This window comes from Microcaecilia unicolor, chromosome 4 (genome assembly GCF_901765095.1).
Source record: "Microcaecilia unicolor chromosome 4, aMicUni1.1, whole genome shotgun sequence".
Taxonomy (NCBI): Eukaryota; Metazoa; Chordata; class Amphibia; order Gymnophiona; family Siphonopidae; genus Microcaecilia; species Microcaecilia unicolor.
The window spans coordinates 298,560,499-298,587,621 of record NC_044034.1 but is presented as its reverse complement, the minus strand read 5'-3'; the positions used below and the strand labels follow the sequence as shown (position 1 = coordinate 298,587,621).

General features: G+C 42.0%; 1 protein-coding gene across 1 annotated transcript in view; it reads right to left on the bottom strand.

Moving 5' to 3' along the window:
* Window positions 1-3,558: 3,558 nt before the first annotated feature.
* TET3 (tet methylcytosine dioxygenase 3) overlaps window positions 3,559-27,123 on the bottom strand; it is a 348,515-nt gene continuing 324,950 nt past the window's right edge. Inside the window, exons 11-12 of the mRNA XM_030201791.1 lie at window positions 16,849-17,185; window positions 3,559-5,530 (exon numbers count right to left, since the gene is read on the bottom strand). Of these exons, the coding sequence (XP_030057651.1) occupies window positions 3,750-5,530; window positions 16,849-17,185 (2,118 nt within the window). The 3' untranslated portion in view covers window positions 3,559-3,749. The remainder of the gene's footprint in view (window positions 5,531-16,848; window positions 17,186-27,123) is intronic.

The following is a 27,123-nucleotide window of genomic DNA, read 5'->3' as shown; positions in this document are numbered from 1 at the left end:
ATTCCAATAAGTCTTCAGTGGTTCAGTAAAATTCACTGAAGTGAGACTTAGAAAATCAAGACTGAATTCAAAAGTTGATGAGGCCAAATTAGACTGTCAACATTTAATTATCAAATGTCACCTTCTCTTAGTACTCCTAAAACAATGACAGCTAGATTTTTAACTCTGTTGTGCATGGAAATAAAGGTTAAATTTAAAAAAATGATAATTTAAGGTAATACTTTTTTATAGTCCTGATTTAATTCATTTCTTGACTAGTTTTTAGGAGTTAACATTCCCTTCCTCTGGATGAAACCGAAAGAGTAGGTCAGAGCAAGAGAGGATGTTCACACACAATTCCAGTGAATCGCGTTCTTCTGTGGAAACTTGTAATGCAGAGCTTTGTTCCCTCTAAGCTGTGCAGGAGTCCACTGCACACGTTCTAGCAGCCCTACCGCAGCACTCCTGATGTGATTCACACTGCATGAGGGCTACAGCATTGCTCTGCTACTAGAATACAGGTGGCAAACTTCTGCTTAGCTGAGAGGGAACACCGGATTGAAAACCCTAGTGACTCTTTTAGTCTTAGGAAAACTGGGTTCTCTGCAGGCCCTAACACATTCCTTGGGCCAGCACAAGAGCTGTGCAAAGATAATGGTTCACAAGATAGATGTGACCGTTGTGAAAGCTGCGGCATTTCTTACAGCGATCACACAATCTCAAGTGCAGCTGGATCTAAGCAGAAGTACTGATGCAATAGTCAAAAGGAAGTATGTCATTTCAAAACAAAACTAAATTGTAGTTTTACTTTTCCTCAAAAAAACTAGAAAATTAGCATGCTTTACTATAGCTTGTTGTACTATGAAGTTCAGCGGCATTCCTATAAATTCATTAATTTGAATAATTCTAAGACCTGATATACTCCTGGGCAAATTATCTTACAGAAAAGTAAAATTTTACAAGTACAGTGATAGGATGGGGAAAGCCCGTTAAATATTCTGCCATTATTTACAGCTCTTCCTCAGTAATCTGTTTTCAAACATACTGCACATGATTTATCAAAGTCTTCTCCCTACAGATGCAAAAATGAGCCAGTCTTTTGATAACTCCATGCCTATACTGTTTTCATCCAGCTGAAAGTGCTTTAAAAAAGGGGGGATAGAAACCCTTTCACTATTTACAGTTAAAAAGCAAATCACATACATTTTGCAGGATGGTTACAGGGATCCTGTTTTTCTTCTGTGCCAGTGTACTGGCAAGAAGATCACAGTAAAATGACAGACATTAATTCACAGCTCTCATAAAGGCACAGGAGAGTGCAGAGTTGATTTAAATGCTCATCCAGTTTTTTTGGGTTGCTTTTATTTGTTTCCATTTGTTTTAAAACTAAAAAAAATAATAATAATAATTTTAAAAACATGCGGTTGTTGCAGTCATATGGTATGACTGTGTGTTATTTTAAAGAAGCCACTATATTGTTGAGCACCACTGGGCAAATATGAGGCCAGCTGAGTGTCATATGTGATGCATTGCCTGCATTCTAACTTCCAGGTCTCAATGATTTAGCGGCTAATTTTCAAAGCACTTAGATGGACTTACAAAGTTCCATAGGTTACTATGGAACTTTGTAAGACTTGCTTTGAAAATATGCCTCTTAATGTAATGAAAATCTGATTGTTGTTTTCATTCAGTTCCTGGAAATCTGCAGAAGGCTTAATTTATGCTTTCCTGCCTGTGACACCATCAGTGACCAGAACATTGGATGGTGAGGTCATGGTCTGAAAGACTGGCTCACAGATTTATTTATTTATTTATTGCCTTAACCAAGAGGACAAAGGGATTGCATTTCACCAGAAACCAAAAGCAAATCTTGAAGTGGAAGTCAGAAAGCAGTCACACCTGATCCCACTACAATTTCATTTTTACAGGGTGGCATTTCTGCCGAGGAGAGGCCCTTTAAAGCTATCCTGTAAAAACAGAACCCAGACAGTACTGCTGGGTTCTGTTTTTACAGGATAGCTTTATGCTGTAAATTTTCTGCTCGAACTACAATATATGCTTGTTTCTAATAAATTGCTTCTGTTTCTTAGGACTGATGATACCAGCAGGCAATGTTAATCAAGTTTTAGGTTAGCAACTTCTTTGAAAACAGTTGTTTTGTTTTTGAGTTGAAAAGCACCACTGTGCCGTAGTCATTGTTCAACATAACGACACAGGAAATGGCACCACATACGAAACCTGTTTTTTTTTTGTTTGTTTTTTTAAACATTTGCACCTGAAAATGATGTTGTAGGGCATTTGTCATCATTTTAAGCATGCACCATGTATGAGTGGAGGAACACGTAAAAACAGCACTCACGAGTCACTCCTGTAGTTCAGTCTGCTGGGACACTTCAGTGCATAGCTGCCGAAGGAGAATGCCCCAGGAGACTGACAGCACCAGACAGAGCAACAGTGATGTACACAGAGGGAAATTTGAGCTATTCACAGTTTTTCTTTGCGTAAAAGATACAGTAGCCCTTTTTTGTCTGTTTTTGCCCTGCTGTGGGCAGAGATATTTGCTGCCATAACATTCAGCATATGCCTTATCTTCTCCACTATAAAATAATACTGTAAATAGGGTGTAAATTAATCTATGGTAGAAGCACCCAGCTAGCATGCACCTCCCAAAAAGGGTCTTGCTAACCAACTCCAGTCATCTATTATGCTGTCCTGTGATTGTTTGTCTCTTGTGAATTATATTAACATAAAAATCTCTCAGCAGGTGGACACAACAAAAGCCTGGCTGATTCTCTCTATCTGTAAAGCTGTCTTCTATAAAGCACTTATAATGGTTCCCTGTTAATAGAAAACTTAAGGATAAGAAGGTTGTGTGGGGTGAAAGGCCTGCTTTTATCCCTGGATAGAGGGGAGTAGGAGCACTCTATCAAGACATTAGGCAGGGAAACTGAAGAAGGTCAAGTGACCTATGGCCCTGTTGGACCGGTGTCAGGATACTGCTAGAAGAGGAAATAGACATTCCAGCCTGGTTCTGAGGAGCCCTGTGTGACTTCCAGCGTTACTGCTACAGATATTGCCAGGCTGAAACAGCAGACACATTAGGTGTACTTTACGGAAATACAGCTTGTAGAAATCAAGTATCTGCAGACAGAAAAGAATCTTCTGTTAAAACTTGTGAATTTTGTTTTTCTCGGAGAATCAATTTCTTCCACATCTTATTCAAAAGGGATACTGTATCTATACATGATATATCAGGATGCACAATATGCACATTATTTAATTACAAATAAGATGTAAAAGAGTTTCCAAATTACTTCAAAGCACATGTTCAGGTGGGTTCCAAGCTAAGATTCATGCCAGCTTATAATGACCTGTACAGAATTCGCTGGTATTCTTTCATTTTTTTTATATATCTATCTCTCTCTTTTTATATACATATATCAGTTTCATTGTTGTTATAAAAAAATCCAATAAATACATATTTAAATGTAATTAAAAACCTTTCGTCTGTGAAAGGATGCTATAAATTTCTTTCCATTTTTTTTGATGTACAAGGATTGATTTAAAAAAATGCAGAGATATAAATATTAGATTACTGAAAAACCTTATCAGCAAATAGTTTGTTTTGTTTTCCTCGAAGTGCAGTTGTAGAAGATTTGCACTTGAGTAGAATTTCCCCTACATGCATCAAAGGAAAGCACCACAATGCAGCACTGTACTCCAGTGCCACAGATACTGAGGTAAAACAACCATATCCAGCTGTGTTAATCTCATATCCAGCGACTGTATGGCCCAGTTACCTTGGTATAGGCATAGGAGGACACAGTGGTAAAAGAATTAGTTGGAATGGCCACTGCTTGCCGTACTGGAACAGAATCTTTCTTCTCTTGATTTTGGGGCTCTAAAGGATTAGCACCTCCCCATTTACGCTTTTTTCCAAAGGGTTTGATGTCCTGGAGTCCAAGTCTGGCTGCCTCTTCTTGCCTTATTCGTGCTCTTTCTGCTAGCTGCTTCATCTTAACTTCCCAAAGGGCCAAGCCATGATTAGGCTGGTTTAGGTTCTTGTGTTGATAGAATACCAGAGAGATGCGTGCAGGATGACACCGGTTGGGTTTCTTCAGTGGAGTGGTAGCATGGAGCTCCCTCCTTGCACATTCAATCAAGATGGAGCCATGAGCTGGTGCCACAGCAACTCCACCAATATTTTCATCTAGGAAGTTATGTTCACTGTCAGACCAAACCTCTTCTTCCTCTTCTCCCTTCACATTCTTTGCAGGTGAATCCTCCAGATCATCATCCAAACTATAAGGATCCCACGATTTTTCTTGATAACTCATACCAGATAAAAGTGGATTCTCATCTGCCTGAAAGGAGCTACACAAGGTAGTGTCTGCTGTCGATACAGTGAATGAATTCCATGGTTTTCTGTGCAACCCAGGGCTAGGTATTGGAGTCTGCTGCTCATTGATCTTTAGAGAATTCCACAGCTTGTTTTGAAACCCAGAGCTTCCCTTGTTGACAGCTGAATTAAAGGTCATTTGCCCAAGATTCCATGTCTTTTCCTGTAGGCTGGAGTTGGCCGACACAGGTAGGACTAAAGCATTGTCATTCATTTTGCAAGAGCTCCACACAGTTTCCATAAGATTTGCATTATGCTGTGATAATTGTTCATCACCAGAAAATAAATTCCACTGTTTGTCTTGAGAGTTGGATAACTTGGCATTATTTGGATGTACAGAGAAGGAATTCCGTTTATCTTGCATACTGCCATTTTCATTGGATGTAAACAGATCCCAAGAACCATTTGTTGTAGCCCTTTCATTAGATAATCCACTTTTCGGTTTGTAGGATTCCCACAGGTGCTCTTGGCTAGCATTCTGTGATGGTGTGGATACCCCAGACAGATTAATATTTGCATTTTGTACATTCCCAGTGGATCTCAGAAGAGGGTCTGAATGTGACAATGAATCCACTGGCTCCTGTTTAATAGTTCGGTTAAAACAACTCTTGTTTTGTGCAAATGGCGTGGTTTCCTTTGGGGGGGTTCTCTGAGACATGGATGCTGCATTCTGGTTTGCACATTCCTTAGGTCCCGGGAAGATAGTTTGGTAGAGGGGATCATTTGATACTGTATGTGATGTCTGCTCTGAGAACTCCATATTCCGATAACCAAGATTGGAACTATCTTGCAGGGCTGGGATGTCAGGCTTTTTCTCAAAGTTGCTGCTGAGCCACCCACTATTTCTTGAGTCTGTGGTACTGTAATTTAGAAACCGTGAGGGAAATACATGATTGCTGGAAAAATTGTAATATCCAAAAGAAGGAAGAGCAAATTTTGAATGATACCCGTTCATGGAAGGCAGACTAGGCTGTGCATAGTAGGAATGGTAAGAGTAAACACTGTTCATACTATAGGGATCTGAGGGCCTGCAGCTCCCCAGCACAGAGTAGCTTTCCACAACGGCATTGCTACCGTACTTGAAGTTGCTGTAGTGATTCTGAGGTTCCACCTTGATCGGCTGCTGGGAAAGTGGACTGTTCAGTGGCATACCTGCATACAAAGTGCATAAGGTGCATACTGTTACTATATGTTCTAAGATGGCAAAAACCAAGTACTGTCCTTATAAAGTAATATAAAGATCAGATCCAACTAAATGCAACATCATCTTCTTTGGGATGCTCTGTCCCAATAGGTATGGATCAGAGAACAGGAATTTTTTTTTTTTAAGCTCACGTCTTTTTTTTCTACACAATAAAATTGCTTTTTGAACAGGAAGAATTTAGGAAGGTCATCATGAATAATTATACTACAATCTAGCTAGGACCCTGAGATTCATATCCTTACAAAACATTTATTAATGTTATTAATGACAGCAGATAGAGACCCAAATGAAATTTGTCCACTTTAGGAAAATGCAGATACAAATTCCCATATACAACACTAGCTGCCCCTCCTCCATGTCTTCTTCCGCACTTCATAACCCTTTTCCTACCACTGCCCTCTGTTTACACAGCAAGGTACATGATAATTCATAGGGATACTCTATTCTCTTTAAAGCTTCTGCATGCAGTGGGGTGCAGGCCCAATGCCTTGCTCCAGTAAGTGGTGAATAAAGAAATTAAGTGTCTCTAAGCAGTCTGAATAAGTAGGCTACTTTGAGTTGTTTGTTTCAATGACAACATGAGGTAATTTTATGACTGTGTACATGAAGAAAGAAGTATGAGTATACTTTTCTCTGTTTGGATTTTGCCAGATTTTCACAGCGAAAAGTATGCATGTGCTTCTGCTTTGAAAATTATTCCAGGAAAATTCTGCGCTCACTTTACATTTGCTATTTGAGGTGCACAGTTTATATGGGGCAAAATTTTAAAAGTATGTGCATAAATGGCGACTTCCCTACATCCCTGCCCTCAGAAATATTTTTTAAAACAGTGGAGAAACCTAAACATATACAGGCTGTAAATGCCAAGGTTTATCCACAGTATCAGGCAGGCATTTTTAACAGGTCATTTCTATGCATAGGGGATAACTTTATAAAGCATTCTCTTACAAGTAAAGCATACAGCAACACAGCACCTACTTCCATGTGATATACAGTGATATGATAACGTTTTTACCCCCAGCTCCTGACTTCCCTTATTATTGCATGTGTCACACTGAATGGTTTCTGATCTTTAAACTAAATGTAATACTGTGTTAGACAAAGGGAACCTGAGTATACACATAACACAAATTATGTCATTTTTTTTAAAGGATCAAAGTTATCCAGCACACACACTGCCCATGTGAAGAAGTATCTGCTCCCTAAACTTAATAACAGGTTGCCAGAGACGTAGCCAGGTTTTGACGTCAGGAGGAGCAGACTTTTGTAAAATAGGCACCAGCTAGAGTCGGCTAGGCAGCAGTGGTGTTGCTCTGCTGTGGTGGCTGTGGCTGGCAATGATTATTATAGGCTGCCTCGGCTGTGTCCTGCCAGGAGGAAAACAGGAGGCGGGATGCAGCAGAGGTCCCATGATTGGCCTGAGCAGGCAGCCTGTCTTCTTAACTACAAGTAAAAATATTCAAATTGTGACCATCACGTTAGGGACAGCACACATACTCCTTCCACTGCTAGACACTTTGTTTAAATCAGATGGGCTTTTGTTTGTATGGTGACTCTATAGGATGTGAAGACCACAAGTACTGAGCATTTTTACTTTGGGTGACAAAGGCTGTCAAAGGCAGCCCTTGCCCCAGAGCCTACATTCAAATAGGGTCAGACACTTTGAGAAATAACACAAAAAGACACTCAAAACACATAGCCAGCATGGGGGGGGGGGGGGGGGGGGGGCAAACATGGTAGCTCCCCTGGGCCCCACAGCTCCAGGGGGTCCCTGTGGTCCACCATCTCTACCCCCTTTTTGCCACCCCGATTCGGGGGCACAATTGACTAGTATGCAGTAAACAGGGCTCAAGTCAGGACTTTGACTAGGCCAATCCAAAATTTTAATTTTGTTTCTCACAGCCATTCAGATGTAGATTTGATTTGCCTTGCATAAATCAGTTACACCTCAGTTTTAGCGCCAGGTCTTCCTACTAACTAACATTTCTAAAGCGCTACTAGGGTTACGCAGCGCTGTACAATTTAAACATAGAAGGACAGTCCCTGCTCAAAGAGCTTACAATCTAAAAGACAAGAGAACAATCTAAAGACAAGTGTACAATCTAGAGGACGAGTGAACAGTTAATCTGATAGGGTGGATAGATTGGGGCATTCTATATTTCTCAAGCGGTTAGGCGTCGAAGGCAGCATTGAAGAGGTGAGTTTTAAGCAGAGATTTGAAGATGGGTAGGGAGGGGGCATGGCGTATGGGTAAAGGAAGATTGTTCCAGGCATAGGGTGAGGCAAGGCAGAATGAGCGGAGCCTGGAGTTGGCAGTGGTGGAGAAGGGTACTGAGAGAAGGGCTTTGTCCTGTGAGCGGAGGTTACGGGCGGAAACATAGGGGGAGATGAGGGTGGAGAGGTAGTGAGGAGCCGCAGACTGAGTGCATTTGTAGGTAAGGAGGAGGAGCTTGAATTGTATGCGATATCTGATCGGAAGCCAATGAAGTGATTTGAGGAGAGGGGTGATATGAGTATATCGGTTCTGGCGGAATATAAGACGTGCGGCAGCGTTCTGAACGAATTGAAGGGGGGATAGATGGCTGAGTGGGAGGCCGGTGAGGAGTAATTTGCAGTAATCAAGGCGAGAGGTAATGAGAGCGTGGACGAGAGTTCTGGTGGTGTGCTCAGAGAGGAAAGGGCGAATTTTGCTGATGTTGAAGAGGAAGAAGCGACAGGTCTTGGCAGTCTGTTGGATATGCGCAGAGAAGGAGAGGGAGGAGTCGAAGATGACTCCGAGGTTGCGGGCAGATGGGACGGGGAGGATGAGAGTGTTATCAACTGAGATAGAGAATGGAGGAAGAGGAGAAGTGGGTTTAGGAGGAAAGATGAGGAGCTCGGTCTTGGACATGTTCAGCTTCAGGTGGCGGTTGGACATCCATGCCGCAATGTCGGATAAACAGGCCGATATCTTGGCCTGGGTCTCCGCGGTGATGTTAGGTGTGGAGAGGTATTGCTGGGTGTCATCAGCATAAAGATGATACTGAAAACCATGAGACGAGATCAGCGAGCCCAGGGAAGAGGTGTAGATTGAGAAAAGAAGGGGTCCAAGGACAGATCCCTGGGGAACTCCAACAGATAGTGGGATGGGAGTGGAGGAAGATCCATGGGAGTGTACCCTGAAGGTGCGGTGGGAGAGATAAGAGGAGAACCAGGAGAGGACAGGGCCTTGGAACCCAAAAGAGGACAGCGTGGCAAGAAGTAAATCATGATTGACAGTGTCTTCCAGGTCCTGAGGCAGCAAACCATCACACTGCCACCACCATGTTTGATTGTTGGTATGATGTTCTTATTGTGGAATGTTGCATTTGCCTTGCGCCACAAAACTTGTATTTCCAAACAGTAGTTTATTTTAAAAACTCAATAAATACATCCAAAGGATTCTCGACGCAGTCCTGCATTTCGGCGCTAAGCGTACCTGCTTCAGGAGTCGAACAACACGTCTCTCAACCACTGATGATAATAGCTAGCAGAGAGGTAAAAAAATTCAATGAATCCAATAATACAGCATAGACAACAATATGTCACCAAGGAAACTTGTGCCAAACAAAACGCACGTGTGCTTATAAGTAATGCCATACTGGGAAAAGACCAAAGGTCCATCGAGCTCAGCATCCTGGATGCTTGTCCTAAAGAGGCCTGCAGTTCTTTGGATGTTCTTCTGGGCTGTTATGATTTCCCAGGTGAATTGTCTCTGTGCCCTTGGAGTAATTTTGGCACCACTCTTCTAGGTCTTCTGTATTTGGGGATAATGGCTCTCAGTGTGGTTTGGTGGTGTCCTAGAGCTTTAGAAATGGCTCTGTAACCATTTCCAAACTGATATATTTGAAAGCTTTTTTTTAATCTCTACTGGAATTTCCTTCAGTTGTGGTGGCATAACTTTCTTGTAGAAACTTTGTAGTTATTACTTAACTCGCTTGATAAGGGTTAATATATAGTGAGATTTAGATTCAACAAGGCTGGCTACAATCAAGCTTGGCTGTGTTCAGTCAGCTGATTCTAATTACTCTATCAATTAGATTTGGTCAACTGGAATAGGGCACCTTCTACCATATTTAGTGGACATGCCCTGCCGTACAGTCCTTCTGGGTAGCATTATATCAGCAATTCAACTCTTTCTTGCCGGTCTCTTATCCCGGAAGGGTGGATTGTTGTTTGCTGCACTACAAGATGACATGTATCCCCACAGAAGCACATAAATTGGCGACACATATTTACAGCAGCCAAGACCATTTTGGCTAAACCCTGAAAGCAGGTGACAATCTCGGAGACAGTTTTTATGAAGGTGGATTATTACTGTTTAATGTCACAACTGATGGGAGGGAAAGGGAAGGGAAATGGGACTTGATATACTGCCTTTCTGTGGTATTTTGCAACTACAGTCAAAGCGGTTTACATATATACAGGTACTTATTTTGTACCTGGGGCAATGGAGGGTTAAGTGACTTGCCCACAGTCACAAGGAGCTGCAGTAGGAATCGAACCCAGTTCCCCAGGATCAAAGTCCGCTGCACTAACCACTAGGCTACACCTCCACGCTTTGAAATATGGCAGGATTATATCTTACCATAAGATTTGGGATGTGTTTACGGCCTGGAGAACCCAGTCATCTGCTTCTAGGAACTCCTAACTTATTTTCCAGATGATGCGCTTGGATAAACAGCTAAAGAATGGGCACATTGCATGTTGGGGGAGGGGGGAATAGTTTGTGTTACATTCCTGAGTTGTATGAGTGTTCTTATGCTTCTGTAACCTATATTATTTCATAAATAAAATATTTTAAAACATTGTTAGTCAACTGGTTGAGTAACCCGAGGGCACAGTTATTTTTTCAAATGGGTGATGTGGGTGTTGGATAATTTTGTTCCTTAAATAAATGATGTAATAATTTAACAACGTGTTATGTGTTTACTCGGGTTCCCTTTGTTTAATATTGCATTTTGTTTAAAGATCAGAAACCATTCAGTGTATCACATATGCATGTAATAGGGGAAACAGAGAGGGTGGGGGGCAGAAAGATTTTGACATCACTGTACATATAAGCATTCCCAGAAGTGCACTCTGGATGCAGCAAGGACAAAGTTACAAATAACGTGCACTTTATTTTTTCTTACCTGTACCAGGTGTTTTCTCTAAACAGCAGGATTGATAAGACACACAAGTGGGCGATAACATCTGATGATGCTAGGACAGGACAGCTTGTCCAGAGCTTAAAACTACTGTAAAGTTCTGAGCATGAATAGTTCTTTCCACACACGGTAGTCCCTTTAGTCTATTCAGATAAAGTAGAGCTCAAGTGGGAATGTGTACCTTATTAATCCTGCTGTCATAGGTGAGAAAAATGGCTTTGTTCATTAACCAATAGGGGATGAATCAAGCAAGCATATGAGTGGGTGACTCCAAAGCTCAGGGCTGCTCAGTTTATCTATAGTTTGTCTATTGTTCAGGAGAATCACATTTATAAAGAAAGATATATTTTTAAAGTGTAAAGAACATACCTCTTTGTTTTACTGCTGCCGCCACTAATAAGCAGTTGGCTAGGCTGATGAATAACTTTCTCTGGAAGGGTAAGCAAACTCGTCTAACTTACGCTCGTGCTGCTCTCTCAAAGGTTAAAGGAGGACTGGGGTTGGGTCTGCTTAATGTTAGACTTTTTGCTCATGCCTGTGCAATGTATCACCTTAATGCTTCTTTTCGTAACTCTTCACAATTTTCTTTTACAGGTAAAGAGACCAAACTACTTTCTCAATGCCATTTTAGCTATATTTTGCATGCTTCATTAAGGGATTTGGATAAGGGGGTAACTGTGTATCCTATTTATGGACAAACCCATCAGACTTGGAAATGGTTGTTCTCTTTGCTGTGCTTTTCTGTTAATGTAACACCATTTCTGCCCATTAACAGAAATGGCGCTTTTCCTCCAGGCTCTACAGCTGTTGCATTTCAGCTCTGGGCATCTCGGGGGAACTGTATACATTCTTCATGTGCTTACTAATGAGGGTAACTTACACCTTTGGACACTTTGTGCTCTGCATTTGATTTGCCTAGAGATATTTTTTTTTTCTTGTCTACAGATTCAACATTACATTCTTTCCTTGCCAACCTTAGCTCTGGGACAACCTGCTCAGGAATCCTTGGTTGCTGCTCTCAGCCTTGACTCTCATTTGCCTGTGCTTTTGAAGTTTCATCATGCCTTTTTGTAGAAGCGTATCCCTGGCTTTGACTAGGCCCTTTGGCTGCCCGATAGATGGAAGATCTGGACCTTTCCTTACAGGGTCCCTAGTTGGAAACCTGCTTGAAATGGGTGAGTGCTTGGATCAAGTCTGTGTCTTTATAGGAAAAACATTATAAGATGTTCTTGCGATTCTATATTGCCACATGCAGAGCTCATAGAATGGGCCTCAGTGAGTCTTCCAATTGTCCAAAATGCTCCTTCTCCGATGCTACTTTAGGACACGTTTTGGTGCTGCCCAACAATTCAGTGCTTCTGGATTATGTTGCCGACACAGGTGTCTGGTTTTTTGGGTCATACTTATGTCCTTCGGCCCAAGTTGTTATTTTCAGTTTTTCAATTCACAACGCCTGCCTTGAAAGATTTTAGGGGTTCTTGCAGAGGGCCATTTTATTGGGCAAGAAAACTATTTTGTTTTACTGGCTGTCTTTAGAGGCCTTGGCGATAGCACATTGATCTGCGATGATTATTTTATTACTATGGAATGTCAATCTCTGCCCAAATTAGACTCTAAACAGGGGAAGGGCATTTCGTTTAATTTGGAATCCTTATTGGTCTTCTTTGCCAATGTGGCCATAGCCACATATTAATGTTCTCTTTTCTTTTTCTGGAAGCTCTATACACTTCTTGGTGGGGGGGGGGGGGGGGGTTATTGTTTAAAACTGATTTGGTCATGGATATCATTGCTGAAATCCTGCTGTATTTGTGTCCTGGGGTCTGGTATTGTTTATGGGACCATAAAGCCTAAAGAATGCCTCACATCAAACGTTTTACTCTTGCTTACTTTGTTCCTTACCAGCTTACTAATCCTTTACATTGCATCTCCTAGACTATGATCTCTACAACAAAACCTTGGTGGTTCCTTCTTACACCGTTGTAAGACTTGACTCAGATTTGCTGCTCCCCTTTTGTGGAATGATCTACCTCTTGATTTAAACTTGGAAACCTCATAAGAAAAATTCAAGGAGGACCTTCTTTAGATTAGTTTTAACCTCTTAGGCTACATACTGGCAGTCTGCATGGTTGTATGCCTGCAGGGTATAGTTGCAGAGGCTGGGGCTGCCACAACTGGAGTTTTGTAGTTTGTCTAAACCTCCCCTTACTAAGTTCCCTCCACTTTCTAACCCTTGCTCAAGATATTTTTTATTTATTTAATTTGAATTTTTAGTTTTGTATTTATAGTCGATTATTTTGAGTCAACTGGACTATTGTAATGTTATATACTTGGGATGTTCAAGACAATCCAGAACACGGCACTCCATTTAAGTTTCTGTTTAAAGAAATTTGACAATTTATTTCAGTATTATATTAAGTTGTACTGGTTGCTGGTCGGTGCGAGAATTCTGTTTAAGTTGCAGTTTCTTTAAGGTTTTATATGGATTGGTTCCATTTTATTTTTATGATCACTTCAAGGGATCCCAGGATAGGGTGTGATAACATTTTTTTTTTTCCATCTCCTAGAGATATTAAAAGGCTGAAAAGCATTTGCTGTCTTTTCAAGCAGCGAAGTTAGGAAAAGATATTTGAACTAGAATCAGATCTTGTGATACTTATACTGAATTCTGTCGTAATATTAAAATATTTATATTTAGGAAGTCTCCCCCCAATATTCAAAAGCATTTAACCAGCCAGGATTGGCATCTGGGCTGTTAAATGCCGACATAACCAGCTATCTTTTTTGTTGTTACATTTGTACCCCGCGCTTTCCCACTCATGGCAGGCTCAATGCGGCTTACATGGGGCAATGGAGGGTTAAGTGACTTTCCCAGAGTCACAAGGAGCTGCCTGTCCTGAAGTGGGAATCGAACTCAGTTCCTCAGTTCCCCAGGACCAAAATCCACCACCCTAACCACTAGGCCACTCCTCCGATTTTCAGCCCCACTTTAGCAGCTATATTTAGCTATGTGAATATGTGGGATATATTTGGCCGGTTAGAAGATACTCAAATAAGTCTGAATAGCAACATAGCTGGTTATCTTCTAACTGGCCAAAAATAAACTGGATATTCAATGCTGGTCACCAGAAATGGCCTGGCATTGAATATCCGGGTTTAGCCCGGCTAACTCCCACGGTCTGAATATTTGCCCCAATGTTTTGAATTCACCGTAAGATAAGTAACATAGTAGATGACGGCAGAAAAAGACCTGCACGGTCCATCCAGTCTGCCCAACAAGACAACTCATATGTGCTACTTTTTGTGTATACCCTACTTTGATTTGTACCTGTGCTCTTCAGGGCACAGACCGTATAAGTCTGCCCAGCACTATCCCCGCCTCCCAACCACCAGCCCCGCCTCCCAACCACTGGCTCTGGCACAGACCGTATAAGTCTGCCCAGTACTATCCCCGCCTCCCAACCACCAGCCCCGCCTCCCACCACCGGCTCTGGCACAGACCGTATAAGTCTGCCCAGCACTTTTATTGTACTTTCTGGTTATAACCAGTTTTTATTCTGTTAACCACTCTGAACTGGTAGAGTGAGTAACAAGTTTTGCTGTTGTTGTTATTATTTATTATTATATATCTTTACTGTAAACTGCTTAGACCAGTGCTTTTCAATCTTTCTGTGGCTGCAACATCATTCCTGCAGCCAAAGAAAGCGTGTGGTCCCTGGCCAGCATGGGCCAATGACATCTTATGGAGTGCCCGCTCATGCCACATCCCTGAAAGCAGGTTTTGTGACCAATTTGGGGTCACAACCTAGTTTGTGAAGCTGTGGCTTAGAAATTCATTTAATTTCAGGTATATCAAATAACATTGAAACATTAAGCCTAATAAATCCTAATAAATAAATTAAGGTCCCACGGCACAGGAAGTTTCTCTGATGGTGGCTTGACATGAAGAAATCCTCTAATGAGTCAAGCAGTGATGGGGAACTGTGAAGCCAGGGATTTATTCTGATGGTAGACATCTGATAGAGCTAAAGTTCTGATGGTACAAGTATACAGTATAGTATTCAGAGGATATTGAATGGGGTCATGGCCATTTGTGAAACACCAAACATAGGTAGAGGGCTTTCGCCAAGGACAAGTAGGCCAGTTGTATTCTCATGTCAGGGTGACATCATTCGACAGAGTCCAGTGCGGACACTGATTAGCAAGATGAATGCAGAGCAGGGAGGATGCAACGTCATATTCTCCTCTCAATGCATTTTTTCTCTGCTTTCACAGTGCCTTACCATGCAGGTATTTTTGTCCCTTTCACAATTATTATATCCTTCCTCTTTATTTTATTCTGTTCCCTTTAATTTTTTTTTTAGTATTTTCAGCTATTCAAGTTTCCTTTCTTTTTTGCGAGTTGCTAGGCCTGCTTAGTCCGGAGCACCTACCTCAGTTTGAACACTGCCCTTTTTTTTTTTTTTTTTACAGTTCACAGTTGGAGAGTTTAATTTGGCCGTGATTCTTTTCTTGATGTCCAAGAAGACCCCTAGTGGCTTCAAAAGGTGCACCCAAAATAATTGCGTGATTTCCATGATGGACCAACACTCTTGGTGCATCAGGTGCCTTGGGCAGGACCATGAGCATAACTTTTGTTCTCTCTGTTTACAAATACAGTTTGGGACACAGAGGGTGTGGCAGATTGTGCACTGGTATTGAGCGCTGAGAATAGGCCCCAGACTGGTCAGAATCGGACCCGCCACCGAAGGCATGTACAGGTTTGATGTCATCTTCATTGGCACTGAAGGACCACAATGCTGAGCGCTGGGGGAAGCCCAAGAAGAATAAGCATTGGTCCTCTTTGACGCATGGTGCCGGGAGCTCCAGGGCATCGGCATCGCCAGCACCCAAGAAGTCCTTGCACTGCGAAGAGTGCTTCCCTTTTTCGTAGAGGTGCCAGTACACAAGTCTCTGAGCAGCCAGGTTCCTGCTTCTGGCTTGGCACCAACACCTTCTCTGGCTGGCCCTCTCCCAGCTCCCCTGCCTTTGCCAATGCCTTCCTTCAATGAGCAGTTTTTAGCCATGCTCAGGGAGGAGCTAGTACAGATACTGCAGTTGCAATCCACCCAGGCATCGAGGGCGCTTGCTCCAACTGCATATCAGTCCCAGATTCTTCCTGAGGCTCCATCCATACTTGTGGAGAGATCCTTGGTGTCAACATCGACTCATTGAGTACTGCTCTTGACGTCTGGGGAGGAACCTTCCATGGAGTCTGGTGGGGCTGTACCTCGACACTCATGGGGTTGTGGATGTGGTTCCACTGAGTTGGGGCAGGCACAGACACACTCATTCCAGTCTGAGTACGGTGAGGAGAAGCAGCATAGGAAGGATTGAGGAGAGGAGATGCCGGGTGGGGGGGGGGGGGGGCAGGGAGAGAAGCAGAATTGGAAAGCCTACAAGGATGATCACAGGGGATCTATGCTGGAGGAAAGGATGATGTGTCTGACCCCTACACACACACATGCCCCTTATCTTAGGCACAATGCTGACATGTAGATTTTTCTATCTACATGGATTCCCATTGCAAGATTTGCACTGATATGCTAGACCTGCCCAAACCACTCCCTCTCCCCACCTCTACCACACCTCATGTGGTGAGCATCCCCACCTTTAAAACAGCTAATCCATATGTGCAAATGTTGATAGTTACACATGGGGATGCTTCTAAAATAGCCTCCTTAACAGCAACCAGTAAATATATAATTCCTTTTGAATACTGGTCCATTTGTTCCTTGGGTCATTTATTTCCTTTTTGAGCTTATTTCTAATTCTTCTTTCTTCACAGTCCTACTATTTGCTAATAACAGTTTTTTGACTAAAATCTCAGTACTTTTTATTATTTTCACAAACTTTGGGCCCGTTTTACTAAGCCATGCTAGTGATTCCCGGTGTGGCAAATGTGGCACAGCCCATTCAGTTCAAATGGGCTTTGTCACATTTACTATGCGGGAATTGCTAGGTTGGTTTAGTAAAAGGGGCCCCTTATTTATACAAAAAACAAATCCCTTTTAATACCATTCTTTTTACTAGCTTGAGAGCTTCTATACCAGGGTAATTACCTGTATTTTGCTGGAGTGTCTGCATATCCACTGTCTCTTGCTTAATTTTTTCCGGGGTAGTCAGTTTTTCCTTTTGCAGTTTTTTCTTCTCAGCTGCAGCTTTCTTGGCTTCCAACTGTCTCTGCCTGCATGACTTTGCTGGCTCTGGCAGCTTCCTGACCTCGCGAGGGAATGAGGTGAGCACCTGGATTGCCCCATTGTTCATCTTCTCAAGCTGGTTCTCCTCGCTGCCGAATTCATCCGTGTTTGCAACTTTGTAAAGCGGCAGCACATGCAACTGCTCATCATCTGGAATCTGTCCGATGACACGATTGTCTTCCTTTGTCAGGGTACACACCTGTATGGAAAAGGTGGTTTTCACTGTTACAAAGCAGCACAGCTAAGCGAGAAATCCCTCTACTGAACACATCACTGTACTTTACATATTTATTTAAAAACTAGTAAAAAAAAAGCCCGTTTCTGACACAAATGAAACGGGCGCTAGTAAGGTTTTCCTCGGAGTGTGTATGTTTGAGAGAGTGTGTGTGAGAGTGACTGTGTGAGAGAGAGAGAGTGAATGTGCGAGTGTGTGTGTGACAGAGAGAGAGTGAGACTGGGTGCAAGTGTGTCTCTGAGAGAGTGTGTGTGTGAGAATGAGAGTGTGTGCCATGGGCCCCCCTCCCTCCCTCCCAGTTCCAGTGTCCCCCCTCCCTCCCTCCGAGTTCCAGGGTCGTCCCCTGCCTCCCTCCCTCTCTCCGAGTTCCAGGGTCATCCCCTGCCTCCCTCCCTCCGAGTTCCAGGTGACCGAGTTTCAGGTTCCCCCCTCCCTCCCTCCCTCCCAATTCCAGGGTCCCTCCCTCTGAGTTTCAGGTTCCCCCGTCCCTCCCTCCCAGTTCCAGGATCCCCCCTTCGGAACGTGACGTCACATGCATGAGGGTGTCGTCATCCCTCCCTCCCTCCCTTCCCGTTCCAGGCCCCCTACCTCCAAATTTTAAAAGTCATCTTCACTTATGAAGTCGGGTTTACGGCGGCCGGCAGCAGTGGTAAAAGGCATGCAGGCTTGGCCCTTCTCTCTTTCTCAGCTCTGGTCCCGCTCTCATTTCCTGTTTCCGCAAGGGCGGGACCTGAGCTGAAAGAGAGAGAAGGGCCAAGCCCGCCTGTTACCGCTGCTACTGTCGACCGCCGTAAACCCAACTTCATAAGTGAAGTTGACTTTTAAAATTTAGAGGTAGGGGGCCTGGAACGGGAAGGGAGGGAGGGACGACGACACCCTCATGCGTGTGACGTCGCATTCCGTTGGCCAGCAACTCTGCAGCATTCCCTTCCAGTGATTGGTCTTTACGAATATCGTGACGTCATTTCAGGAGATGGATACAGCAGGAGCATGAATGCTTCAAGGCTTCACTTTCTCAGCTTCAGAACACTGGAGGTGCTTTTTATTATATAGGATTTGCAATACTGATTTTTTGATCATTCATAGCAATGCAGCTTATAATATTAAAAAGAAAACATAAAATCAGAAAAGATAAAACAGTAGATAAGTAGCACAATATTACAGAGAACCAGAGAAACTAGGGTTCAAAAAGGATATAGTGCAATTAGAAAAGGTTTAGAGAGAGGCAACAAAAATGGCAAAGGAGATGTAATACTGCCCTTTTACTAAGTGGCAGTAAGCACTAACACATGCTTACTGTGCGCTAAAAGGCAGTACCATGGGACATGCTCAGGCAAGCGCTACCCATGTGCTAAAAAATAGGTTTTATTTTTTAGTGTGGGGTGTGTGTGTGTGTGCTTGGAGCTGGAGAGTAGGTGTGCCCTGCGCTGATAGGGTAACACAGGTAAATCGCGCATTGCACGATTAGCATGGAGTTAGTGTGTGAGCCCTTACCACCTAGTAAATAGGTGGCGGCAACATAGTAGATGATGGCAGATAAAGACCTGTACGGTCCATCTAGTCTGCTCAACAAGATAAATTCACTACTTATGGTATGTGATACTTCATACCTACTGTACACCACCTTGGGTGAATCTCTTCATAAAGGCGGTTAATAAATCTCAATAAATAAATATGTATACCTGATCTTGATTTGTCCTTGCCATTTTCAGGGCATAGACTGTAGAAGCCTGCCCAACACTGTCCTTGTTCTAATATTTCTGAAGTTGCCATTGAAGCCCCTGAAAAGCTCCACTCCAGCCCACCCAAGTCTATTCAGCCACGATCAAGACACAGACTATAGAAGTCTGCCCAGCACAGACTGTAGAGGTCTGCCTAGCATTGGCCTTGTTCTCCAACTTCTGAAGCTGAATATGTCCAGCCACGATCAGAGCACTGACTGTAGAAGTCAGTCCAGTACTGGCTTTGTTTCGCAATTACTGGTGTTGCTACCTAATCTCCACTAAGCTTCTTTGGATCCTTTCCTTCTAAACAGGATTCCTTTGTGTTTATCCCATGCATTTCTACCTCTACTTATCATTTCTATAGCACTACTAGACGTACGCAGTGCTGTACACTTGAACATGAAGAGACAGTCCCTGCTCGACAGCAGTTATCGTTTGCATCTCCACCACCTCCTGCGGGAGGGCATTCCTGGTATCTACCATCCTCTCAATGAAAAAATACTTCTGAGTTGGCCCCCTTTCAACCTCAATTCATGTCCTCTACTTCTAGTGTTCTACTGCATTCCCATTTCTGGAAAATATTTCTTTGCGGATTAATACCTTTCAAATATTTAAATGTCTGTATCATATCACCCCTGTTTCTCCTTTCCTCTAGGGTATACAAGTTCAGGTCAGCAATTCTCTCCTCATATGTCTTGCTACACAAACCCCAGACCATTTTCTTTGCTTCCTTTGAACTGCTTCAAATCTTTTTACATCCTTTAGCAAGATACGGCCTCCAAAACTGAACACAGTACTTCAAGTGGGGCCTCACCAATAACTTGTACAGGGGCATCAACAGCTCCTTTCTTCTGCTGGTTATACCCCTCTCTATGCAGCCTAGCATCCTTCTGACCGTGGCCACCGCCTTGTTGCATTATTTCGTCGCCTTGAAATATTCAAACACCATCACCCCAAGGTCCCTATCCTGAGCCAAGCTTACCAATCTCCTCCTCTCCTATCTGATACATCTGTTTTGGATTTATGCACCCCAAGTGCATAACTCTGCACTTCTTGGCATTAAATTTTAACTAAACTAAATGCTGGGAAAATAAAACCAAAAAAAATCCCCTATACTCCTAAATTATAATTAAATACAACAGTACAGGCTAACTATATCTCAGTTATCAAAAATAAATAAATGTGCTCAGTTCAAACCATTACAACCAAGGCTAGTCATTTGGTTAAACCGGAGGAACCATCTTTGCACATTTGTTGTTCCCTGAAATCAACCGTATGTACAACATCAATCATCTACCCAAGGCAGGTGTTCATACCTTGTGTATATATACATAAAGAGGTTATTTGTTAATCGTATACCAAATAGGAAATCATGTGCAATACCACAATTATATACAATAGAACTCACTGCTAATTGAATAAAGTATCTTGTGTAAAGTCCATGACACTAAACAAATGCAATATAACCCATTACTTATCTTAAAAAATGTTCATAGCATTGACACTTTAGATGATTCCACTTTATGTGGACTGTGTCCCTCCTGACCTGTTAGACCAGCCACCCACATTGTCAGTTTAAAATCATGCAGTGAACCCCCTCGGTGTTCCTTTGACTGGCCAAGTTTCACTAAGAGCTTCCTCAAAAGGGAACTCCACATGTTATCCCCAGTGCTATAACAAAAAAACATAGACAAAGCATGCATACACACATTAAGAGGCATATTTTCAAAGCACTTTGGGAGGCTAAGTTCCATAGGTTTCTATGGAACTTTGGGAGGCTAAGTGCTTTGAAAATGAGCCTCTAAGTAAACCAAGCAATATGTACAATGATGGTGCCTCCGGTTCCACCAAATGACTAGCCTTGGTTGAAATGGTTTGAATGGTTTGAACTGAGCACATTTATTTATTTCACATTAATGTTTGATAATTGAGATATAATTACCCTGTACTGTTGTATTTAATTAAATTTTAAATGCCAGACCCGTGACCATTCTTCCAAAGTTTGGAGATTCCTTCTCATGAAATCCACTCTACTGGTTATCTTCGTGTCATCCACAAAAAGGCAAACTTTTCCTTCTAACTCTTCAGCAAGGTCTCTCACAAATATATTAAACAGAATTGGCCCCAGCACCCTGAGGCACTCTACTACTCACCTTCCTTTCCTCCGAGCGGATTCCATTTACCACCACCCTCTGCCACCTGTCGGTCAACCAGTTTCTTATCCAGTTCACAATTTTGGGTCCTAAGTTCAGCCCTCTCAGCTTATTTATGAGTCTTCTGTGAAGGACCGTATCAAAGGCTTTACTGAAATCCAAGTAGATTATATCTAGCGCACGTCCTTCATCCAGTTCTTGGTCACTCAGTCAATCAGATTTGTTTGGCAGGATTTTCCTGGTAAGGGCTCACACGCTAATGACCATGCGATAATTGGGAAATTTGCATGTGGCCATCAATGGGGAAATAGAAATTGCGGCCATTTTACAGCTGCGCTAAAAGTGGCCTCAGCGCACAGGAAAGTCCCGCGTTACTTATACCACAGGCCACTTTTTAGTGCTGCTTAGTATAAGGGCCCCTAAGACAGGATATAACAGGTTTATAAAATTATGAGGGTGGAATGTCCTCTTGTTTTTCTGTTTGAAACAGCTGTTTAACCTGTCAAACAGAAAAACATGAGGACACGCCATGAAACTAATGACCAGCAGACTGAAAACCAATCGTAGAAATTTTTTTTTGTATGCAGTGCATAATAAAGCTGTGAAATTTGTTACCAGAGGATGTAGTCAAGATAAACAACAAAGTGGGATTTAAAAAAAAAAAAAGAAGAGGACTGGACAAGTTCCTGGAGGAGAAGCCTATAAATATTAGCCAGATAGACGTAGGAGAGCCATTGTTCATTCCTGGAAATGAACTATGAGAAATAGATCTACTTTTTTTTATATCTGCCAGGTACTTGCTTGCAACCTGGACTGGCCACTGTCAGACACATGATCCTGGGCTTGATGGACTTTGGTCTGATTCAGCATGGCTTATGTTAGGCTAGGGAGAACATCTTGGAGTAGAAATTCTGTTGAATTCTGAGCTACTACAAGTCCTATTTGAGCATCAGTTGGAAGACACTCTGCACAGGATAAAAGAGGCCCTCTGTGAAGAACTGGTTCTAATAAGCCCCGATTTCACTCGCCCCATCACAGTACAGATAGATGCCTCAGAAATGGGTGTGGGGGAAGTTCTGGTCCAGTAGACATGTGGCCAGGAACACCCAGTAGCTGTTAAAAGCCAGAAACTACTTTCTCTGAAGACAGCCTATGTAGTAATTGAGAAAGGTTCACTGGCTCTAAATTGTGGGTTGGAAGCATTCTGCCACAACCCACTAGGATGCAGGCATACCCTTGGTGAAAGATCATCAACCATACAAGGGGATAGCCCATAAAAAAGAAACCAGTGCCAGTGGTTTTTAAGATACAACTATTCACTTATGAGGTGCAACACAGGGCAGGGTAGAGAATGATACAGAGACAAAGTTTGTACCTGTCCCTATGGGCTCTGTCCCCGCAGTGTCGAGGAGCATCATAGATTACAAAGCACTGGTCAACTAAAAGCACTCTCATATTGAGGACTGGTTCAAACACTAATGCGAAGTGAGTGTGGCACATGAGGACTATGTATTTATTTTTATTTATTTGACATTTGATTATACCATAGGCTTGTCCAACCTATGGCCCACGGACTAGAACCTGGCCCACCAAGTTTTTTTTTTCTGGCCCTCATAACCTTGGCAGTTCTTGTGGTGCTTACAGTGGGATTCCTGCTTCCCCGCTGCAATGGCTCTCAAGTTTCAAGTCCCGCAAGATCAACCTGAACTAATGGCACCACATGGCTCAAGCTTGCAGAGAATCATGTCCTGGTGGGGAAGAAACTGTATGTGTGTGTGGGGGGGGGGGGGGGGGGGGTTGGGTGTGCATGAGCGAGAGAGACCGGGTGAAAGCTGAGCAGGGGATGATGCACCATTGGTATTGTATTTTGCCACTATTTGACAAAACTTGCTGCAAAACATGATGTTGGTGTTTTGGCCCTCTGAATGTTACAAAATATGAAATGTGGCTCCTGAAAGTAAAAGGTTAGACAAGCCTGATATACCACAAAACAGTAGCAGAGGATAACCCAATACGGGTTAAAAATAGAACAGTCAAAGAAGTTCCCTCCAACATAAGTTCTCTTTCCATACTGTTTGTGAAACCTACAAAGGATAAGTCATTTATTGTGTGTTTGTAAGAAGTAAGGATTTTGCTTTTGTCTGAAACTTGGGTGGCCTTTGTGTAAAAGACCCTCATGCAGGCCCACAAACCCTGACAACACACTTCTGCTATCACAGTTCCTGAGAAGCTTAGGGCAGAAAAGTTTCATTCCTTGGGAAATGCATTAAAATCCTTTAATTCCATATTCTGAAAAAATGTCTTAAGAAAATAATTTCACTTTAGTATATTTGTAAAACCTTTAACTATGAATCATGCAGCCCTTGGACTTTCAGTACAGCCAAGGAACTCTATGATGTTATGTCTCGCTGTTGGATGCATGGATTATGTACTGGATCTTTATCTACAGGTAGGAATTGTTCTTATTATATAAGATGGGTCTGTGCTTGTGTCATTTTTTCTTTGTGAATAATGGTCCCAGGGTGCAGCAGGGACAGTCTCACAGGAGCAGATAACAAACCAATCTGCCAACAAGTATAGGAGGTAGGGCAGGGCATTACTGAACAGTGCCTGGATTTCTTTTAATTTAATTTGGCATTTATAATCCGCTTAACCGTCAAGTTCAAGGCAGAGAGCGATCACTCATTATAAACAGGTACTTTCTCTGTCCCTTTTGATTTTGTTACTTACTCAAGATCCCATTTCATTAATACTTTGAATACAAAGTGGAATCCAGAGAGATGGGGGGTTCACCATTGAGGAGAGCCCCATTTGATACCGGGCCTCTACAGAGATCAAAATAAAACTTTGCACAGCTCATTCTGGGACATTCAGGTTACTTTTAATACACAGTACCAATGGATTAGGAACAAAATTGATTTTTAAGGAGCAATCACTATCTTCCTGTTGTCTCAGAATATCAGCACCTAAAAGAATCGGAATTGCTAGTGACCCAACTTCTGGTGGGAGATTTAGGCTTCACTCAGCATTTTGACCCCCCACCACCTAACATACACACACGCATTTTTGCTGCATTTTGTTTGACCAGGTAGATTCTTCCTGCTGCTTTCGACTTCCTGCTCAGTCAGAACCAGGGCTGGGATTTGGTGGCATAAGCTTTCATTTGCAACTACCTGGAATATTTTCTCCCTTTTTCATATCCCCTTCCAACTCACTTTAGTTTGGCAGTTCAGTTAGAGACCAGGCACCATAACTTCTTCTTGAACCCTGCAATCATGAGCTCTAAATTCAGCCACTAGGTGTCACCATTGTACAATAATTAATGACTTTCTTCCCCCCCAACAATTATGAATGCTTCCTCTACAGCATCCTCAGCCTTAATTGACCCAGGAATTAAAAGTTATGACCCAGAAAACAGTTGATAGAGTGTGATCTACTTTCCAAGAGGTACAAGGAATAGAAATTTTGAATAAATTAAAAGTATTAGCAAATCTTGTTTATTAGATATATGTCCATCTTTTTTTGTTGAAAATTATTCCACAAGAAATAGTACATTAGATAACTAACTTGGTAAATGCTTTGTTTAAAGAAGGAATTTTCCTCACAAATTTAGAAGTTATAATTTTAATACCTATTCCTAAGTCTGAAAGAGCTGAGTTATCATGAAACTTTCGCCCAGTGGCTAGTATACCTTGGATGGCAAAGTTGATTGAATCTTTAGTAGCCTCTCAAATGATGGATTTTTAGTATTGCTGAGTCATAAAGTTCCATCTGTTCTGTTGCAGTTTGATGTTTCAGGGGTGTTTGATATGTGGTGGATCATGTTTTATTGCTTGGAACGATTGAGTGAACTCTGTTTCACCGGGGTTGTTATAAATTGGTTTAAAGTTTTTTTTACAGAACAGGATAAAAAAGCTAGACAATTTTTCGAAAAGTTGGTTCCCTAATTGTGGGGCTCCCTCAAGGATCTCACTTGTCTCCAGTGTTGTTTAATGTTTTTATGAGCACTTTGGGTACGGTATTAGAATCTTCAGCCTTTTTTATTTCATCTTATGCAGATGATATTTTTAGGTTAGTACCTTTGGTGTCAGGTTATGAGGCTGATTGTAAGTTAATTTTAGATTGTATTGAAAGACCACTGTTGGACCACTGACAATTTATTAAAATTGAATACTGACAAAACAAAGTTACTATACTTTAGTCTAACTCTGTTAGAAGTCCCCAATGCTAGTACTTTAAAGTCAGGAGATCAATTAAGTTTTGATATTTCAGGAAGAGTTTTGGGTGTTATACTTGATTCTCAATTAACAATGGAAAATCAGTTAAGATGTCTGAGTAAAAAGATCTATTTTAAGTTACATCAACTTACAGCTATAAGATTTGTATTTTTTCCTGAACATTTTTGAGTGTTGGTTCAAGCAATAATTTTGTCTCAGTTGGATTATTGTAACGTTCTGTATGTGGGAATTCACAGGAAATTATTAAACAGATTGCAGTTGATACAGAATACGGCTACAGAACTGATTTTTGGGGCTAAGAGGTTTGATCAAGCTACTCCATTATTGAGAGATTTGCATTGGTTGTCAGTGGATGCAAGAGTGGAGTTCAAAGTAGTATGCACGGTCTTTAAGATTATTTATGGCTTATGCCTGAGTTCTCATATCCAGTTATTATCCATTCCTCCTTTTAAACCTACTTCTTGATTTAATACCACACTATGCTTAGGCTATCCTACTATTAAAAATGTGATACTGAAAAGATATCATGACGGCTCATTTAACTATCAATCTAGTAGGTTGTGGAACATTCTTCCAACAGCTATAAGAACAATGTCTAATTATATGTTATTTTGTAAATTGTTGAAGACTTATTTGTTTCTAGAAATATCTTGACTGACTTTATGGAATTGTTCTTTTGTCTGTTGTAAGTAGGTTTTAATTTGTGACCTGCTTTGATTCACATACGGTGGGCTATAAATGATGGAATGGAATGTTCCTGGTACAGTAGGCTTAGCTCTTGTGCATATGTCCAGTAACAATTGGATCCCCTGACCCCCCCCCCCTAAAAAGAAATACCTTGGTAGTCTAGCAGGCCCACTGACCTCCCCCTCCCCTAATTTAATGCTGGCCCTGGTGGTCTAGTGTAATCCCACTCCATCCCCGACCTCCTCCATATTCCTTGCATCATTGGAGGCAGGAGGGCGGCAAAGAAGAAGTCATGATGCCTGGTGAACTCTAACTGGGCAAATTTGGGAGCAGGAAGAATCAAACGGCAAGAATGCACACCACACAATGTTAAAGGAAATCAGGGACGCAAACAAACTGGGCAACACAATAATAATGGGGGATTTCAATTACCCGCATATAGACTGGGTTAATGTAACATCTGTACACGCAAGGGACATAGGATTTCTTGATGAAATCAAGGACAGCTTCATGGAACAGCTAGTTCAGGAGCCGACAAGAGAAGGAAAAATACTAGACTTAGTCCTTAGTGGTGCTCATGATCTAGTGCAGGGGGTAACGATACGAGGGCCGCTTGATAACAGTGATCATAATATGATCGGTTTTGATATTGGCACTGAAGGAAGTGAAACTAGGAAATCAAGTACGCTAGCGTTTAACTATAGAAAAGGTGATTACGACAAAATGAGAAAAATGGTGAAAAAAAGACTGAAAGGAGCAGCTCGCAGAGTAAAAAAACTTGCATCAGGCGTGGATGCTGTTTAAAAACACCATCCTGGAGGTTCAGGACAAATATATTCCACGTATTAGAAAAAAGGGAAAAAAGACTAAACGTCAGCCGGCGTGGCTAAACAGTAAGATAAAGGAAATCATTAGAGCCAAAAAACAATCCTTCAGAAAGTGGAGAAGAGAACCAACTGAAAGTAACAGGATAGATCATAAGGAATGCCAAGCCAAATGCAAAGCGGAGATAAGGAGGGCAAAAAAGGACTTTGAGAAGAAATTAGCGTTGGAAGCAAAAATACATAGTAAAAATTTTTTTAGATACATTAAAAGCAGGA